Source organism: Mastigoproctus giganteus, chromosome 1 (genome assembly GCF_048544385.1).
Source record: "Mastigoproctus giganteus isolate SK-2022 chromosome 1, ASM4854438v1, whole genome shotgun sequence".
NCBI classification, from domain to species: domain Eukaryota; kingdom Metazoa; phylum Arthropoda; class Arachnida; order Uropygi; family Thelyphonidae; genus Mastigoproctus; species Mastigoproctus giganteus.
In genome coordinates, this window is record NC_143575.1 from 105,933,622 (window position 1) to 105,954,369 (window position 20,748).

The window sequence follows — 20,748 nt, forward strand, 5'->3', positions numbered from 1 at the left end:
TGGTACAAACGACGAGCCTCCAGAGCATTGCCGTCCGCCAAACCGTACATAAAGTGCATATCCGCTTGCTCCTGATTTGAGTACATGGTCAGATTCTGTCAGTACCTTGTGATGAAGGAAATCACCTACAGGAGATAAGACATTCCGGTTAATAACTCGGGAACAAAGCATTTCCGGAACTATGTTGATATAAAATATTTTTATTGTCTACATATGAGAAACTCATTCCTGAAGTTATGCCACATATTTTTGAGACACCCTGTATAAACACACACACACACACACACACACACACACACACACACACACACACACACACACACACACACACACACACATATATATATATCACAGTGGTTTCCAACCTGTGTGCCGAAGCACATTGATGTGCAGCATCCCTTTTCAAATGTGCCGTGAGATTAGGAAAAACAGAGTTCAGTAGCAATTACTATTTAGGTGTTCCATGAATATACCTTCCTTCAGGTGTGACTTGAATGACAAAAGATAGGGAACCACTGCTATATTATTTACTATTAGAAAGTACTACAGTTCTGTTCTACTCACGCTGAACTGTCTGTTCTCTGTATCTACATATATTTTTAATGGGTATATAAATAGTGATGCAATAAAAGAAACATGCACAACTGCAAAGTAATAAAACTAAATGCAACTAGGCATAATATCATAAGAGCTTGTAATTATCTATTTAATACTGGTACAGATACACCATAAATAGCTCTTAAAGATTGATAGGTTGAAGACGACCAGGGTATGTCTGCCAGAGTCAAAGGTAGACGATGTTGTAAAGATGCAGATATCATCTTTTAAGGGCACAAAGGGTGATATTGTTGTACACGTTGGCACTAATGATATTAAGCATAGGAGACTAGCAGAATTACTTAACAAGTGCAGGTCACTGTTGAAAAAAACAAGGGAGTATATGATGAAAGCCTTGTCGATCAATTCAGCCCTGGGGAGACTGTGCAAGACTCAAGGGGTAGAATTTTTCTTGGCCTGGTCAGAGCTTGTTAACAGGAGAGACTGCTTCTATAGGTATGGAATACATTTAAATAGAAAGGGTGCAAGAATATTTGCTCATGCTATCGAGGCAGAGTTAGGTGGGTCAGTAAACTGCTAGCTTGCGGAGATACACGGACTAATAGATTAACAGCAGCCGCTGGCAGAGGTGAGAGTGATTCTTGCACTGCTTCTATTGAAATATAATTGAGCAGCAGTTTATAAAGCAAGGCAATGGGAATTTCCAGTACTGCTGGCAGTCACAGTGGAACAAGTAAATACATGGGCGGTGTTAGGGTAACTAAGAGTAGAAAGAGGTGCATGTACACTAATTCTATGAGTAGAGTTAATAAATTTGATGAGCTTTAAGTGCTAGTCAAAACATCAAAGGCAGATATTGTTGGGATATCAGAGACGTGGTGTCACAAAGATATAAGCAGTGCAGAATTGCAATTTAGGGAGTACATTGTGTACAGAAAGAACAGACAGAACAGGAAGGGAAGAGGGGTTATGCTGTTAGTTAAGAAACACAAACTCTAAGGAAGCATCCAATCGATGTTGGAGGAAAATGCAATGTTGAGTCTGTTTGGTGTGACATAAGCACTGGGAAAGGAAAAATGAGAGTAGATGTGTTATAGGCCTAATGAATCTGGTGAGTATAATGAGCAATTGTGCAGAGAAATAGAGTGGGCCAATAAATCAGTGTCTTATAATGGGGGATTTTAATTTCCCAGAGATTGACTGGAATTTGTGGGTTGGTCACTTGCACACTAGCAAGGCTTTTGTGGATTTATTGGATGATTATTTTCTACAGCATCATGTTCGGGAGAACTAGAGGGAGTAATACCCTTGATCTGTTTATCAGTACTGATTCTTCATGCATTAAGAATCTGCAGATAAAGGAACCACTAGTTAGCAGTGATCACAGTGTGCTGAAGTGGGATTTACTCAAAGAGGTAACTACCATCAGGGGTAAAGGGAAGGGTTTTTTATTTCGTAAAGGTGACTACAGTGGTCTGAGACAGTATTTAAATTCTATACAGTGGGACCAACTGATGATGTTACCAACAGCAAATTCAAAATGAGAAGTATTCAAAGAAATAATCTTGGAGGCTACTAGGCTTTTCATACCAACTAAGAAATATTGTTCAAGGTTTAGGCCTAAATGGATGTCAGATGAACTAATGAGACATATGGCAGAGAAGAAAAATGCATGGGATACATATAAATTAACAGATAACACAGAAGCCAATGAGAGATATAAGCTGGTCTGTAACCAAGTCACAAAGGAGGTTAGGCAGATTACGAGAAATCTTTGGCAACGGATGCAAAGAAAAACAGCAAAGAGTTCTTTACCCATGTAAACTCTAGAAGGAAGGGGATGAATTAGATTGGTCAATTTGATATTGATGGTTCAACTGTTGATGATCTTGCTCAGGTAGCTAACAAACTAAATGAATATTTTACATCTACATTCACACATGAGCAGTTATTCAGGGAGGGGAATGCCAGAGGTGTATTAAACTCTGGGAGTATGCTAGATAATCTTGTAATAATTAAGAGTAAAGTGGAGGAGAAAGTGTTGAAGATAAACATAAGAAAGGCACCTGGGGTGGATGGAATCTATCCACTTATATTAAAGGAGGCAACAAAGGAAGTAAGCAAACCCTTAGCCATAATTATGACAGCTTCCTTGGACTCAGGGGACATTCACATGGACTGGAAATGTGCAAATGTGACCCCAATCCACCAAGAAGGATCAAAGGGAGACACAAGTAATTACAGACCTGTTAGTTTAACTTCTGTTCCAGGGAAATTAATGGAGGCACTGGTTAAAGAAGCACTGCAGGATCATCTAGACAAGACTTCAGTTATAACTCGGACACAGCATGGGTTTGTTAAGGGAAAGTCTTGTCTGAGCAATTTGATTGTATACTATGATGTAGTCACAAAGGAACTGGATGCAAAGAATAATTTTGATATATATATCTTAGAAAGGCTTTTGATACTGTGGAACATGGAAGACTGCTGCACAATTTGAAGCAGTGTGGCATTGGAGGCAAATTGCTGCTATGGATAAAGGGATGGTTGAGTGGGAGAAGATAAGAGTAGTAATCAGCGAACACTGCTCTTTGTGGACTAATGTTATTAGTGGAATCCCACAGGGTTCAGTGTTGGATCCATTGTTGTTTTCTGTATTCATTAATGATATTGATGGTGGTAGATCAGGCTTAATGTCCAAGTCTGCAGACATTACAAAGGTCAGCATGGTTGTTAACGACAGTATGGTGCTGCAACAAGATCTAGAAAAGTTCAGCAGATGGGCTGAGAGGTGGCAACTGAAGCTTAACATTGACAAATGTAAAGTACTGCATATGGGCAGCGGTAACCCCAGAGTAACGTATCAACTGTGTGGTATTACACTGGCTGCGGTAGAGAGTGAAAAGGACCTGGAGGTAATTGTGCAGGCAGATATGAAGTTTTCTGAGCAGTGCAGACGGTCTACAAGAGTAGCTCATGGTGTCTTGTCAATGACATACAGGAATATTTCTAGTAGGAAAAAGGAGGTGATTATTCCCTTGTATAGATAATTTTGTAATAAGTGAGAGTAAAGTGGAGGAGAAATTGTTGAAGATAAACATAAGAAAGGCACCTGGGGTGGATGGAATCTATCCAGTTATATTATTCACAGGCAACACCTTCAGTACTGTACACAGTTCTGGAGACCTCATTTTAAGAAGGATGTAGGGCTCTTGGAATGAGTACAGAGAAGGGAACAAAGGGTTGCTCTTACGAAGAAAGGCTAAGTTTTGCAAATTACAGTGTCTGGAGACTAGGCACCTGTGAGGTGATCTGATTGAGGTGTATAAAGCCTTGAATGGTTTTAGCATGCTTAATGCTAATGGGATTCTTTCTCTTGCTCAGAATAATCACCTGAGAGGCCATAAATTCAAATTGAGGAAAGACAGTTGCATGATAGATGTGTGCAAATTTGCCTTTAGCCAGCAGGTGGTTGATTACTGGAACAAACTTCCATCTGTCGTTGTAGAAGTTGATAGCTTAATCAGATTCAAGGCAAAACTAGACAAACATTTGGAGCAAGTGGATGGGTGAAATGAGAAGGGTGTGTGTGTGTGTGTTTTTTTTTCTTCTTGTTTTTTTGGCTTGCTTTCTTGCATCATGTGCCTTTGCTAATGCTAAATAAAGAGAAACTATGAAAGTGGTATAAAAAGCATCATTTCATCTGCATCTCATATTGTGATCATCCTTCACAACAAGTTACCATCTATTGCACTACGTCTGTTAGTGAAGCATTGCTTATTTGTGGTAGTGCAATAGATGGTAACTCGTTGTGAAGGATGATCACAATTTGAGATACAGATGAAATGATGCCTTTTATACTACTTTCATAGTTTTTCTCTTTAAGAGCTATCTATGTTGTATCTACACCAATATTAAATACAACTGCACAGTATACACAAATAATGAATGCAAATAAGGTTATATACTGTGTTATCTATTGACATTTAAGGTGATACAGAAAGACAAGGCCAATAGCAATCACCCAACATAAACTCATAGCTCATCATTTCACCAGATAAAAAAAAAAAAGTAATAATAATTAAAGAGAAATTTAAATTGCTTGTTGTGTTCAAGTGAAAATTTTATTTGAAAAATAAATGTTTGTTATGTTTTATAATTATAATGTGGACCAGATAAAACTATACACAGTAAGTGTAATATTGGTCTGTGGACTGCAATTTGTGTACCCTTGACATATAGTAATTGGAAAAGTAAACTTCTACAAACTAAAAATTAAGAAGATGCTTTCTGAACACTAAATTTAAGTATACAATTTTGTAGCATTTTTATTTACAGTAAATTGCAGTATTTTTCAAAAGAATATTACCTGATTCCTGAAGATAACGATAAACAAGAAAATTAACTTCGTCACTGCTAAAGCTCATTGTTCCACCTGATTTTCACCATAGGGAAGACTCTGAAACATCAATTTCATCTTTTTATTGGCTATAAAATCATGAATTCAGAAACAGTTCCAATATTTAAAACCTGCAGTTACAGAAAAATTAATAGAGTACATGACATAAACTGCAGTGTTTTCTATTATTATTGTATTAATTCTCCCTGATGGGGTTTCCAACCCTATTGGTTGAAGAACTCTGACTATTCTACATGTGTTCAGGATTGCAACTTTCTGGAGTTCCTTATAGGAACTATCTGGGAGACCTATTGCTGCTAGCAATTGTAGGATCTTTTGCACCATACCAGTGGTTGACATGATGATCAGGATGGTCGTTACTTGTTGCATGTCATATCCCTTTCATCTCCTGCCTTAGGTCCATGTATTACCTGATCTTTCCCTCATGGGGTTTCTGGAGGTTGCCACTGTAGAGCACTGCTATGTCAATCAGATATGCAGCCTTTTCCTTGTCAACAAGGTGTGACAAGAAGACTGTCTTGTTTGTGATTATGGTGCAGTTCCAGAACAGATTGTGGGTTGGGTTCTCTAATATGGACTGGGGTTCGTACTTGTAATACAGTACACTTTCTTTGATCAACTGATATTTCCTCGCTAGCTTCTGATGTATTATCCTGGCTACCTAGTCATGTCTACGAGTGTACTCTGTCAGGGTAATCACCTTGCATCCTACAGTGATGCGTTGGATTGTTTCTGATTCCAGGTGGCATTGGCAATGTGTGTTATCTGACACTCCAGGCTCCTTCGCAATGTATTTTCTATAGTTGCTGTTGTTGATTACCTGGTCCTTGAATGGGGAGCACGAATCCATCAATCTCAGGGAAGAGCATCCCATTTGTGAGCCATGCAATGGAAGGCATTTTATGTGTGTTCTTGATGGAGGTCATTGTAATATCTACCATGGAATATTTTCCTTGCCAATATTTCTAGCTTCGTTTGCACTGTCTGGGCAAGAGGAACTCCTTGCTTGGGTTGAATGGGGTCCATTGTCTATCTTCCTTATGGCCTAGTAGAGTGCTGCAGTGTTTTTCTGGAAGTAATCCTTCAGATTAGCTGTCACTGTCTTCTGTTGATGCATAAGGTCTATCAGACCCCCCTCTTTCTTCTTTCCAAGCTATTGTCAGTCTCACCACGGCTGACTTCATGTGGTGTTGGTGGCTCTTGGTCATCACTGTCCTTGTCTTTCTCATGATATCCTCCCAGCTTGGTGTTAGTCCAATCTATGATCCTGAAGGAGTATGTTAGCACTGGAACTGCATAGATGTTTATGGCTTTCACTGTGTTCTCTCCGTTCAACTTTGCTTTGAGCATGCTTCTGAGTTCTCTGATGGTATTTTTCAGTCAGGTAGGCCTTGATCTCCTTGTGCTCTAACTGCTGAGTCTGCATCATCCCCAGGTATTTGTAGGTTTCTCCCCTTGGCGTCAATCTCTTTAGCAGTCTGTAGCTGATAGTTTCGGCCAACTACCCCAGGGGCTCACATCTGGTGAGTATGGGCTCGTCACACCCGGGGGCCTGAGCTGGATATCATCATTCTTTCTCTCTGGTGCAGCATAAGCCTCGGGCTTCCTTGCACCATATGGCTAATAATAATAATAATTTCCCCATTTGTCTAAACCAAATTCCATCCTAATATCACTGCTGAATTCTTCGGTGATCCGGGGTAGTTGCTTCTTGATTGCCTCGTGGATCTTAATGTCATCCATGAACATCAGATAGGAGAGAGTTTACAGGTTTTTCCTTATTTCTTTGAGGTTATATCCATACTTGCTATTTTTGAGCATGGTGGACAGCTGGTTGAGTGCTAGACAGAACCACAGTGGATTCAGAGAATCTCCCTGAAAGATTCCTCCCCTGATGGGGATCAATCTGGTTGTGATAGTCTCAACCTTTATGGTGGTACTCCAATTTGCCACTGTTGCTTCTAGGAAGTTTGTCACTTCCTAGATTGACTTTGTAGAGCTTCAGCATCTCTATTAGCTAGCTATGAGGCATGGAGTCAAAGGCCTTGTAGTAATCGATGTAGGCCATGTACAGGTTGTGGTGTTTCTTGCAGGCTTGCTCCATAACTATGGCATCAATGGTTAATTGCTCCTTGCATACGTTGCTCATCTGCTTGCATCCTAGCTGTTCAGGCTCCCCAAGTGGTCTGATAGCTTCTTGGTTATGCAACTGGTCAAGATCTTCTACATTGTTGGGAGACAGGTGATCGGCCTGTATTTTGCTGGGTTTCTTGTGTCTTGGTCTTTTGCCTTCAGATTTGTGATTCCTTGAGTAAGAAACACTGGGATTGTCACTAGGTAACATCATTTGGGTGAACTGCTCTGCTAGGTGCTTGTGTGTGTAAGGGAGTTTCTTGTACAAGTAGTTGTGAACATTATCCATTCCTGGGTTTTGCTAGTTGTGACACTTCCTGATTGACTGTTGTACTTCTTCCTGAATTTCCCATTATCTCATCTCTTGTACGTCCTTGATTTTCTTCTTTTCTAGTTCTATCCAGGGGACCCAGCTGTTATGTCTTACTTCATTGTTCCATATGTTGCCCAAGAACTCCTCAATCATCTTCTGCTTAGGTGATCTGTTTAGACCTTTCTCATCTTGTCGGATACTCCTGTAGAAGGCTTTTTGGTTTCCATTGAAGATTCGGTTCTTTATTTTCCTCTGAGAGCTCTCTCTTTGTATCAGCATAGTCTCTTAATGAGTGTGAGGAGGATCTGCTTCAGTGTGTCTTAAGTATTCGCCTATTCTACAATTTATATCTTGTTTGCTGTGGATGTTGTCTCTCTTCAGGATATCCTCACTTTTCCAATCAGTTTCTTACTCCTACTATCACACTGGTGCTGGTTAATTGGCCTATCTTGACACTTATTTCTTCAATCATCTGCTGCTGGTCTCTCATTTCTCTTCCATTAATTCTGGTGGCTGTTATGGCAGCACAGTATATGGCTGTGTGGGTAGCCTCCAATGTTGCACCATTGTTGTCAAGGTAATGTGGTATCATTTGCCAAATGAGGTTGTCTGCGACTTGACACAAGATTCTATTGGGCTCTGCTTCAGTATCATGTGGGTCTTTGTTGGGCCCATTCCTTCAAATTCTGTTAGGGTGTTTTTCCACTGTCTTCTATTCTGCACATCATGACCTTGTCTCTTTCCATATGGCAGAGAAGAAAAATGCATGGGATACATATAAATTAATGGGTGACATGGAAGCCTATGATAGATATAAGCTGGTCTGTAACCAAGTCACAAAGGAGATTAGGCAGGCAAATGCAGATTATGACAAATCTTTGGCAAAGGATGCAAAGAAAAACAACAAAGGGTTCTTTACCTATGTAAACTCTAGAAGGAAAGGGATGAATCAGGTTGGTCCACTGGATATTGATGGTTCAACTGTTGATGAATCTGCTCAGGTGACTAACAAACTAAATAAGTATTTTGCATCTACATTCACACATGAGAAGTTATTCAAGGAGGGGAATGGCAGAGGTGAGTTAAACTCTGGCAGTGAGCTAGATGATTTTGTAATAACTGAGAGGAAAGTGGAGGAGAAATTGTTGAAGATAAACATAAAAAAGGCACCCGGGGTGGATTGGATCTATCCAGTTATATTAAAGGAGGCTGCAAAGGAAGTAAGCAAACCCTTAGCCATAATTATGAGAGCTTCTTTGGACTCGGGGGAGGTACCTATGGACTGGAGATGTGCAAGCGTGAGCCCAATTCACAAAGGAGGATCAAAGGGCAACAAGTAATTATAGACCTGTTAGTTTAACTTCTGTTCCAGGAAAATTAATGGAGGCGCTGGTTAAAGAAGCACTGCAGGATCATCTAGACAAGACTTCAGTTTTAGCTCGGACACAGCATGGTTTTGTTAGGGAAAGTTTAGCCTGACCAATCTGATTGGATACTATGATGTGGTCGCAAAGGAACAGAATGCAGGGAATAACTTTGATATCATATATTTGGATCTTAGAAAGGCTTTTGATACAGTTGCACATGGAAGACTGCTGCACAAATTGGAGCAGTGTGGCATTGGAGGCAAATTGCTGCTATGGATAAAGGGATGGTTGAGTGGGAGAAGACAGAGAGTAGTAATCAATGGACACTGCTCTTCGTGGATTAATGTTATTAGTGGAGTCCCTCAGGGTTCAGTGTTGGGTCCATTGTTGTTTTCTGTATTTATAAATGATATTGATGATGGTATATCAAGCTTAATGTCCAAGTTTGCAGACGATAACGAAGGTTGGCAGGGTTGTTAAGGACACTAATGACAGTACGTTGCTGCAACAGGATCTAGAAAAGTTGAGCAGATGGGCTGAGAGGTGGCAAATGAAGTTTAACATTGACAAATGTAAAGTACTACACATGGGAAGCAGTAACCTCAGATTAACATATCAACATACACATATCAACATTAACATATCAACTGACAGTGTTCTAACACTGACAGTGTTAGAAAACAAAAAGGACCTGGGGGTAATTGTGCAGACAAATATGAAGTTTTCTGAGCAGTGCAGATGGTCTGCAAGAGAAGCTCATGGTCTTGTCAATGATACACAGGAACTTTTTTTCTAGCAGGGATAAGGAGGTGATTATCCCCTTGTATAAGGCAATGGTCAGGCAACACCTTCAGTACTGTATACAGGTCTGGAGACATCATTTTAAGAAGGACGTAGAGCTATTGGAACGAGTTCAGAGAAGGGCAACAAGATTAGTGAATGGAACAAAGAGTTGCTCCTATGAAGAAAGGCGTTAGTTTTGCAAATTACAGTGTCTGGAAAGTAAACACCTGCGAGGTGATCTGATTGAGGAGTATAAAGCTCTGAATGGGTTGAGCATGCTCAGTGCTGATGGGATTCTTCATCTTGCTCAGAATGATCACCTGAGGGGGCATAAATTCAAATTGAGGAAATACAGATGTAGGATAGATGTGCGGAACTTTGCTTTTAGCCAGCGGGTAGTTGGTTAGTTGGTGGAACAGACATCCATCCTTTGTTGTGGAAGTTGATAGCCTAAATAAATTTAAGGCTGAGCTGGACAGGTATTTGGAACGAATGGAGGGATGAAATCAGAATGTTTTTTTTTTGGCTGATGCTACATAAGCTTGCTTTCTTGCATCATATGCCTCTACTAATGCTAATGCTAAATAAAATGTGCATATAAATTAACTGCTTAAAGGGTAAATTATTCTACACACCAGAAAGCTTATAATCCAGAAGATGCGGGATGTGGATTCCCCCCCCCCATATCCATAGGCTGTAAAATACACTGATGAGCCACAGCATTATGACCAGCGAGTCATTATGTAAATCGAAGCAACTGGAGGTGAACTATGGCGCATGCACGAGTCAGGACACTATAAAAAATAAAACACCTAATACTGAGCCCCGTTAATCAGTGTTACTCTTGTTCTTCAGATGGGAAAGGCAGCGGACTTAAGTGAGTTTGACAAAGGCCAAATTGTAATGGCCAGACAACTGGGTCAGAGCATATCTGAAACAGCACGGCTGGTGGGGTGCTCACAGTCAGCCATGGTTAGTACCTACCAAAAGTGGTCCAAGGAGGTTTCCCTCCCTGGACCACTTTTGGTAGGTACTAACCTATGAAGGAAAACCCATGAACCGCCAGCAAGATGTTGGACGACTGTGGTGCAACTCACTGGTAATTGGAATGCTAGTGACAGGAGTAATGTGTCACAATACACAGTACATCGAACCCTGCTGAAAAATGGGGCTGCATAACTGCAGGCTGCTCTTGAGTGCCCATGCTAACCACGGTTCACCTGCGACGGCGCCTACAATGGGCACACGAGCATCGAAATTGGACCTCGAGTGATTGGAAGAAGGTCGTCTGGTCTGATGAATCACGTTTCCTGTTGCACCATGTGGACAGCCAGGTACACGTGAGTCATTTACCTGGGGAAGTGATGGCACCTGGATACATCATGGGACAAAAACAAGCCGGTGGTAGCAGTGTGTCATGCTTTGGGCGATGCTCTGCTGGGATACCCTGGGTCCAGTCATCCATGTACCGGGCACTCTGACATTAACCACCTACCTAAACATCGTCCGTGCGGTCACGTTTCTATGTGCTCTGATTAATAAGTGATTTTAGTGCCAATTAAACATGGATTTACTGTTCACCAAAGATCTGGACTTGAAGAACTAACGATACTGAATCACTAGGTGATTTTATGTGAAATTCTGTGCGGATTTAAAGAATTTATGCGAGTTTTTAATTCTTACATATGATAGCATTGTGCCTGTATGTGGCCAGTATGCATAGAGCCAATATGGCCACCTTCACGATAGCCAATATGGCCACCTTCACGATCATTAATATGGCTGCCAGACACATTCATTTCACGCTCATGGATTTCAGTTCAAAGTGTTTTTCTCATCAAAAGTATGTACATTGATTCTTCAACTCCAGTGGACTCTCAAGGTTTGTTTGCAGTTTGGCTGGTTAGAAGCGTCACTATTTGTATTCTTTGTGTCAGACCACATGGTCACCATGTGGCTGACATTTGGAATATAGAGAGACGACCGATATAACGCGATCGCCACATTTCTACCTTGCTCTTGACTTGGGAGGTGCAACGGTGCTTGTAACCTTGGACAACGTTTGTGTCCCAACATTTCCAACTAAACTGTTTGCGAGTTTTACCCAAAAATAATGACTTTTGTGTATTCCCCCACCCCCGCCATAGACTTTCCATGGTAAAGGCTGATTCTCTGGTAGATTCTACTGTGTTTTTAATGCCACCATCGTGTTCACCATGCGACCAAAACCCATAGTGAAGTAGTCCCGTTGTTCTAGGGCTATTTTTACACCTGGATACTTCTCCCCCCACAAGTGGCTGAGGGGGGATAGCAAAATAACTTAAAGGCTCACAACTCGCCTTCTTTTTTTGCGCTACGCAGTTGTGGCTGATTTCATTTTTCATAACGCTCACAGTGCTTCTTAACAGTAGAGAGGAAATCCCGATAAACCAACGAGTCTCGGTCATCCGGAAATAATGATATGGAGAGGAATATGGACAAAAGCAGAGACCCTCTTAGGGAAATCCAAGGCGACAAATGCACTATCATCACAAACCAACAGAACGAAGGGATGGATCCCGTTCTGGGGACCCCCCCACCCAAACAGGTAAGAAGAAAACCAAAAAAGGCTTGATACAAATTTGAAATAGAAACCGGTTCCCAGACGGAGATAAGGGAAATGCAGGAAAACCTCACAGCAATTGCGACAAAGGAGACTAGTGATGACACTGGAAACCTCCCTGGATCCTACCTTACCCAAGGGTACAATATATGAAAAATCCCTGTTCCTGAAAACTGCTCTAGAATCCCTCTTTAAAGAGCAAACAAACAGAGTCACCACTGCACTAAGGGCTCAAATAATAACATTGTGGAACAAACTTGACGCACTCCATGTTGAAGCCTACCTCGAGAGCAAAAGGGCCAATGCTAAACTGCAAGCCTATGCTGAATGTGGGGCAAAACAAATGCCACAGTGTGCACCCACATATGCACAAGCGCTGAGGACCATGGCTCCAGATACCGCTCCTCAACTGCCACGCGTGGCAACTACTACAAAATGCAAAATGCTCCTGCCGACTCCACACCTAGTAATATTAAAACTGACCTCAACAGAACACCAGACTAGTTAAGAGGTGAAACAAACCATTATGAAGAACCTCTCACAGGATCTAAAGACTACAAAAATCAAATCTGTCCCAAAAATAAGGAACACGGGTGTGTCATCATTGAAACCCAGATGAAGGAAGATTCAAACGAAATCATCAACAACCCGAGGATCCAGACACTTGGTTTAGAGGCAGCATCCCTCAAGAGAAAGGGCCCCAGTATAGTAATTTTTAACACCAACAAGGATCTAACACCACAAGCTCTGCAGGAGGAACTATATTCCAGGAACCTTCAGCATGAGTACCCAAACATGGAACCAGTGACATTGATCACCCCAAAATTTCAAACAAAATCCAGGACAGGAGACCACACAAATTGGGTGGTTGAACTCACACCAGAGGCATGGAAAACGATTGCCCAAACAACCAGGGTTTTCATACACTGGGGCAGTCATCACTTCAAAGAGCATGTGTCTGTTCCCGAATGCTTCCATTGCTGTAGATTTGGACATACGATGCACACCTGTGCCCAGACAGAACCTACTTGTGGCCACTGTGCAGAGAAAGGCCATGAGTTTGGCACCTGCCCTAAAAAAGATGACCCACCCACCTGTGCAAACTGTAAATCACAGAAGATGCCAGCGGACCACTCACTCAGGGACAATCAGTGTTCCATCTACATCAAAGCTAAGGGTGCGTACCAAATGAGGATTGATTATGGAAGCACGCCTTAGACCTTTTAACCTAGACAGGGTCAACTTTGTGCAGTTAAACGCACAGCGATCTAAGGCCATGGCCGGACAACTCACCAAGAAAGCGAAAGAACAGAACCTCGACATCCTACTTATCCAAGAGCATGTGCACAGCCAGGAGGTGAGAGGATATCCCCTATCCTACAAAATAGTTCAGGACAACGGAGACAACCCCTGGGCTTGCATCCTGGTTAGGAATTCTAGTATCACTGTAACCAAGATTTCCAGCTACTGTACATCCTGGGCCCATATTATAACCTCGCTCGGCGAATTCTATGCAGTCCCATTCTAATGCCGCCTGGTAGCTGGGAGATATCCTCCCAGCTACCTGCAGAGTTTACTCACAGAATTCCAAAATGCCGGGATCGTCCTGGGAGTGGATGTGAACTGTCGATCCCCGGCGTGGTTTAGCCAAACCCCAGAGCATTGCAGCGCCACAAATGGACAACCCCTAGAGGAATTCCTGGCAAACAGTAATACCTTCATTATACTCAATCAGCCAAATAACCCCATCACCTTTTCCAGCACAATGTGGGAAGCCACAATTGATGTTACACTTGCCTCAAGGTCTCTGGCTGGTCACCTCTTGGGATGATGGTCAGGGAAAGCTGGACCACATTGGACCACAGGGTCATAACCTTCGCGCTTCGACGCACCATAGACAGGCAACAACCAACCCGACAAATCCAACATAGATATGCCATACAGAAGGCAGACTGGCCACTCTTCCAGACTACCTTAAGAGAAGCAGCACAAACCCTCCAAATAGAAGGGCTGAGCCTGGACCAGCACCAAACCGCCGTGGTTGATCTCTTCACTGCAGCTGCAAACTGCTCAATTAAAAGGAAAAGCCCAACTCCAGGGGCAGTCCCCTGGTGGTCTCTGGAACTACAACAGCTCAGGTGCGAGGTGAACAGAAGCAGAAGACTATTCCATAAAGCACGACGTTCCTGGCCAGCAGCAGAAATAGACCAACTCCGCGACCACTATAGCCCTACAAGAAATGAGTACACGGCTCTAATCCAACTCAGGAAAAAGCGCTCGTGGGAGCAACTAGTCAACGACCAGAAAAGAGCACCCCTGGGGGATTGTCTACAGAATAACAACAAATAAACTCTCCAGGGGAGGAGTCATCCCCACAACAAAGACACCGCTAGGGACTTATACCAAGACCTGGCAGGATAATATCAACATCTTGGACAGCATGTTTCTGGGACATATTACTCCCACTACACCAGAACAGCAACAATTATGTCAAGACAATGATACCTATACTACCACCAATAAGGAAGAACCGCTGACCATCACCGAACTTCACAGAAACTGCACAACAAGAAATCACTGGGTATCGACCTACTGGAGCCTGAAATCGTCAAGACAATTCCAGAGGTAATACTCACCCTCTTTAATCACTGCCTTAATGAGGGATGCTTTCCACAAGCTTAGAGGACTGCCAAATTGCGCTTAATCCTGAAAAGTCCAAACAAGCAACAGGATCTTCCAGAGTCATACCAACCGATAGCCCTTCTCTCAGTACTAAGTAAACTCTTTGAACACCTCCTCAAAGATAGAATCGAAACCTGCTACATGGCTGCAGGCCTACAATCACAATCAATTCGGCTTTAGAAGGGGCTGCTCCACTCTGGATGCCCTGGAAAAATTACCACAGCTGTTGAAACAACAAACCATAAATATCTACTTGTAATCGCAATAGATTTTGCCGGGGCATTTGACACCCTATGGTGTCCAAGCGTACTCAGCAGACTCCGGAAGGCCATCATCCCGGCCAACCTATACCAATGCGTCAAAACATATTTTGGCAACAGAATGGTTGTCGTAGAAACTACATATCATTCCATTTCCAGACGGATCTTCAGAGGCTGCCCACAGGGCTCAGCCTTGGGTCCGTTCTTCTGGAACATATTTCTCAACGGTTTCCTAAACCTAGACCTAGGTCGTGTGGCAACTCAGGCATATGCGGACAACCTGACCCTGGTACTGCGAGAGGACAGCAGAGCCAGGCTAGAAACTTCTGCTACTCGTGCCATTGACACCTTACAGAAGTGGACCAATGAAAACAATCTCCACATATCCTCAACCAAGACCAACTCAGTACTGTTAAAAGGTACCCTGGACATCAGGAGACCACCACAAATCTGATTCCAAGGCACTACAATTAAGCTCACAAAGGAACTAAAACATCTCGAGGTTGTCCTAGAAAATAACCTCTCATCCCCTCATCTGACCTACATACAGAAAAAGATCATATGATACTCTGCTCTGTTCGTGAGGGTCTCCCGCAAGGATTGGGGCCTGCGGAGGAGAGCCCTCAAGCTATTCTGTAAAACCGTATTCCTGCCTGCCATAACGTATGCTGCTGGCGTGTAGTACCGGAAGGCCACCACGGCCATCAACAGAAGAAAATTGGACACCACGCAGCGGTATATATTACTTACAATAACAAGAGCTTGCAATACTGTAAGCACACACGCTCTCCAGGCCCTGACAGGGACTCTTCCCCTAGACCTGGAAATAGTCTTCCGTGGCCTAACATATCAACTCTCCAAGGGACGGGATGCTAACCACCTTAACTTCACCGTGGACCCTGAAACTGACCACAAAGTGGAACGCAAGCGTCTCCTCGCACATCTCAACCAGAGCTGACAAAACCGCTGGCAGACATCAACCAAAGGTGAAATCACCAAAAAATTTATTCCTGATATCCAACTGGTGTACCAAACTTGGCTTTCTTCTGGACTTCTTGCCACGTACCTGTTGACCAGCCATGGCGCCATAAGAGAAAAACTCCATGGATTCGGACTGAGTGACATCCCCCCCATGCCACTGCAGTCTACGCAAGACATGGGGGGACTTGATGTACAACTGCTCAATGTACAAGGATCTTCACTGCCGATTTATAACCACCACCCAAATAATGCTACGAAACCAGGAATATCTAATTACTAACTGAAAAAGATACCTATAGTGCCTTCACTCAATATGCGCAAGACCTCTTCACAAGAAGGTGGACTCTCCCGCATCCACCACCACAACAGCAACAACCATGAAATGAATAACCTATGACAGCAAACAATACAAACCAACAACTAACTGCCTCAGAGAGAGAGAGAAAAAAAAAAAAAAAAAAAACGTGATAAGAGGATCACACGAACCGAACCTAACCCACGAAAAGTGCACACCCAATATGTGGACCTCCCCCAGCCGGGATGCAGCCTCATGAGTGACTTTCTACTCAGCTGAATTCCAACCAGCCCAATGAGACTGCAGAGCTTTCTGCATATGCCCGCCATAATGGCAATTGGTGCCGGTGCTCTTGATGGACCCATCTTTCTTTCCCCCTCCCTCGGCGGTAGGGGAGGAGGCAGGAGGCTGTCCATCCTGCCTCCTCCCCTACTCGCCAACTCAGATTTCCTTCTGGTGGGGCATGGGTGTGCCCCACTGACTTATAATGGGGTCATCTCCTCTATTGATCTATTTCTTCTGTCTTTTTTCTCCCAGTCTTCAGTCTCCTCTCCCTCTCTATCTGCTCACCAGCGTATACCCCACAGGTCAAAATTTAATAGTTCCAAATTAAGTTCGCCCACATTTTGGTCTTTCAATCTAGCGTTTAACCCACGCAAACGTATATTTTTTTATTTTATTTTATTTATTTAATTTTTTTTTAAGGTCCTAGCCACTGAAATCTCAGGAAACTAGGTGGCAGGACCTGCCAGAGTAAACTACAACTACTGGATACCTGGTCTGCCTCCACGGGGCGAAGTGTGGGCAAAGTCGGGCCTCAACAGGGGTCTGGGGGCTAAATGGCCAGAAGAACAACGGTACACAACATCACACACCTCAAGATCCATATACTTTTAAATCTCTGGCGTTTACAGTGAACTGTATCACACCACAATGTAAACTACGCAGAGATGGGGGAAACCCCTGGTGCCGTTTGACCCTAAACACACTTTACCTAAACATCGGGAACAAATTAAGGTCTTGGAGACAATTGGTTTCCCAAGCAGGAAACACTGACCCCTGAGGGCTCATATACAAGATCTGTAGGAACAAAATTATCTGCCCAAATATATACAACACAGTGCAATGTCAAAACAGTGAAACATATGACTGGAACTCAACAGTTGAGAAAATCATTGAACACATCTTTCCCGAAGATGATCCCAATCTTGACAATATGCACCAAATTCAGATTTGAGCAGACAATGCCACTTATGAAGGTTGTTGTTGTTGTTGTTGTTATTTGGTTTTTAGGAGCATTAGCAACTAAGGCCATATTGCTCCGGAATATGCGTCATTCCCTTGACCTTTCCGCATCCTCCGTATTTGGTGGTGACGGGCTCGAACCCCGGTCTAATCAAGAAGCGTGTGCTACGGACTGCTGCTCCTTCCCACCTGGCTACGGAGGCGCCCTTATGAAGGTACCCTGGACATTGATCTTTTCACTGCTGTTGAACTTGGTGCTATGGTGGCCAAGTTGAATCCTAAAAAGTGTCCAGACCTTGATCTGGTAGAAAATGCAGTCATCACCAGATTTCATGAGCTCTACCCTAATATTTTTGTTAAATCTCTACAAGTGCCTCTTGGAAGGCATATTTCGCAATTTCTGGAAGCAGGCACTGCTTAAAATTATTCAAAAACTGGAAAAACCTAATACTGACCCAAGAGAGTACCGCCCAATCTCTCTGTTAGCCAACCTGGGAAAGCTGTTTGAAAGAATGATTGGTCCCAGAATCCAAACTATCCTAAACTCACAAAACCTTTCATCCAACTCGCAGTATGGCTTCAAGAAAGGATCCTTCGCGGAAGATGCCATAGCAACCCTTGTAAAACACTATACACATTCCACAGTAGTCTATGAGATGGCCATCTTCGTAGATTTTGAGGGTGCCTTTGATACCCTTTGGTGGGAGAGTTCCCTCAGGTCACTTAGACTGGCAAACTGCAATCAACATCTTTACAAAGTCGTAAGGTCCTACTTCAGTAACAGATCAATTCATGTCACTGCCCAACACCTGTCATATTCAAAATTTATAAACAGAGGTTGCCCGCAGGGATCAGTGCTAGGACCACTCCTTTGGAACTCCGTAATTGAACAGTGGCTCACCAGAAGTTTTGACAACTGCGTCAATTTCGCCTATGCAGACAACTTGGTTATTTGCATTGCAGGAAGATCCAGGAGAACTCTTGAGGACCGTGCAAAGATTGCCCTAGATGATCTGGTAAATTGGACCCTCACAAATAAATTAAAAATATCAAACACAAAAACAAAGCTAATGATCTTCAAAAACAGGTTGGATTACTGCGGACCCCCCTAAAGTCCTTATTCACAGGAAGCAAATTCCATATGTTGCACAAACTAAACACCTTGGCATAATATTGGACGACAGGCTCAGTTTCCAACCACACGTGAACAGTTTAGCAAACGAAACCAAAGCCCTCACTGCAGCCGTCATCAGGATTTCCGTTCGGACAAAAGAACCCTATCTCTCTACTACAAAGCTGTGTTCTTGCCAATTGCTTCCTATGCTGCTGGGGTCTGGTTCCATAGGGTCACTAACAGTAAAATCCGGGCCAACTCCTTTCCATGCAAAGAACTATGCTGCTTGCAACACACCGAGTAACAAGAACATCAACTAATGCACTGCAGCTTCTATCAGGGACCCTTCCCCTGGACCTATATATAGCTTATAGAGGTTTCATCTACAAACACAAAAAAGGCCTACCAACCTCACTCCTTGGAATAAACTGCAATCCTGCTACAAATATCAAACAGGAAAAAATAAACCTATGGAATAAACTCCTCTCCCTTTGGCAGGTTAGATGGGATGAAAGTCCCACTGGAGCAGTCACCAGACTTTTTATTCCGGATGTCACCTTTGCCATGAATAAGCCACATTGTAATTGGTTCTATACATCCATGACCACATCCTACATCCTAACAGGACATGGCACTCTTAAAGGGAAACTTTTCCAATTTGGACTGGTGACAAATCCTCATTGCTCTTGTGGGGAAGAGGAATCCTGGAACCACATCCTATTTTCCTGCCCCAACTACGAAGAACAACGGTTGTTGTTATTTGGTTCTAAGGAGCATTAGCAACTAAGGCCATATTGCTCCGGGAATATGCGGTGGTTATTCCCTGACCTTTCCACATCCTCCGAATTTGGTGGTGACGGGCTTGAACCCAGGTCTAATCAAGAAGCATGGGCTACACACTGCTGCTCCTTCCCACCTGGCTATGGAGGCACCTACACAACGGACAACACTTAAAAATAAGGTTCAGAACATCTCAAAAGTCAATCTTACAGACTTAATTGAAAATGAGACTAACTTTCAAGCCCTTCAAATCTTCACCAATGACGTCTTCAGCAGAAGAATGCAGATGCTTCACCACACTGGATAATTCAACAAGCTCTTGCTGAGCTGTTCCCTGTGTCACCTACTAGTCATAATGGACTTGAATTCTTTCAATCTCTGAGGTTGTTCAGAGATGGCAACCACTGGCGTTTTTTTGTTTTTATTTATTTATTATTATTAATTTATATATTTTATTTTTATTATTATTTTTTTAAATTTTATTATTACTTTATTTTATTTTTTCTTCCTGCTGGTACTCAGGACTGGGCATCCTGAGTATGGGATTGCTGGCATCCAATGGTATTGCACTACCTCCAGTGGTTGCAGGATTTTAGCGCACTACCGAAGCACAGATAGTTGATTATGTCTGGTTCCACGTGCCTTGGGACGGCCATCAGGCAGCAGTTGCTGTGGTGTTGGCTGCTCACATTTCAGGCCCTGATTACACAGATTCTGTAGTCAAGACAGAGACAATTTGCGGAGATGGACTCAGGTCCTGGAGCCGCTACAAACAGGCCACATACATACACGAATACATAAATGTCATTGAGTGTGCATACATGCATTTCTTTTACTTGAGTCTTGAGAGTTTTGTTGTGTTTTACAATTTTGTAAGAGAAGCTCCACTTTCTGATGGAGTTTCTTACACAGGTTCAAATGATTGTAAATAGAGAGTATTACATTTTTGTATTTATGTAAATAAATAAATAAAAATAAAAAATACCTAAACATCATTGATAACCAGGTACATCGTTTCGTGGCAACAGTCTTTCAGCAGGATAATGCGCCATGCCACACCGCCTGGATTGTTCGAGACTGGTTCGTGGAACATGAGGAAGACTTACAGGTATTGCCCTAGCCTACAAATTCCCCAGACATCAATCCCATCGAGCATTTGTGGTTTGTGTTGGAACAGCAACTCCGATCTGTGGCATCTCAACCACGGATCATACA

General features: G+C 42.8%; 1 protein-coding gene across 4 annotated transcripts in view; it reads right to left on the reverse strand.

Moving 5' to 3' along the window:
- The window catches only part of ebi (transducin beta like ebi), a 307,663-nt gene that overhangs the window by 239,740 nt on the left and 47,175 nt on the right, over positions 1 to 20,748 (reverse strand). For all 4 annotated transcript variants that reach the window (XM_090381672.1, XM_090381699.1, XM_090381689.1 and 1 more), the window contains exon 3: positions 4,928 to 5,017. In XM_090381672.1, coding sequence (XP_090237798.1) covers positions 4,928 to 4,985 — 58 coding nt within the window. In that variant the 5' untranslated portion in view covers positions 4,986 to 5,017. The remainder of the gene's footprint in view (positions 1 to 4,927; positions 5,018 to 20,748) is intronic.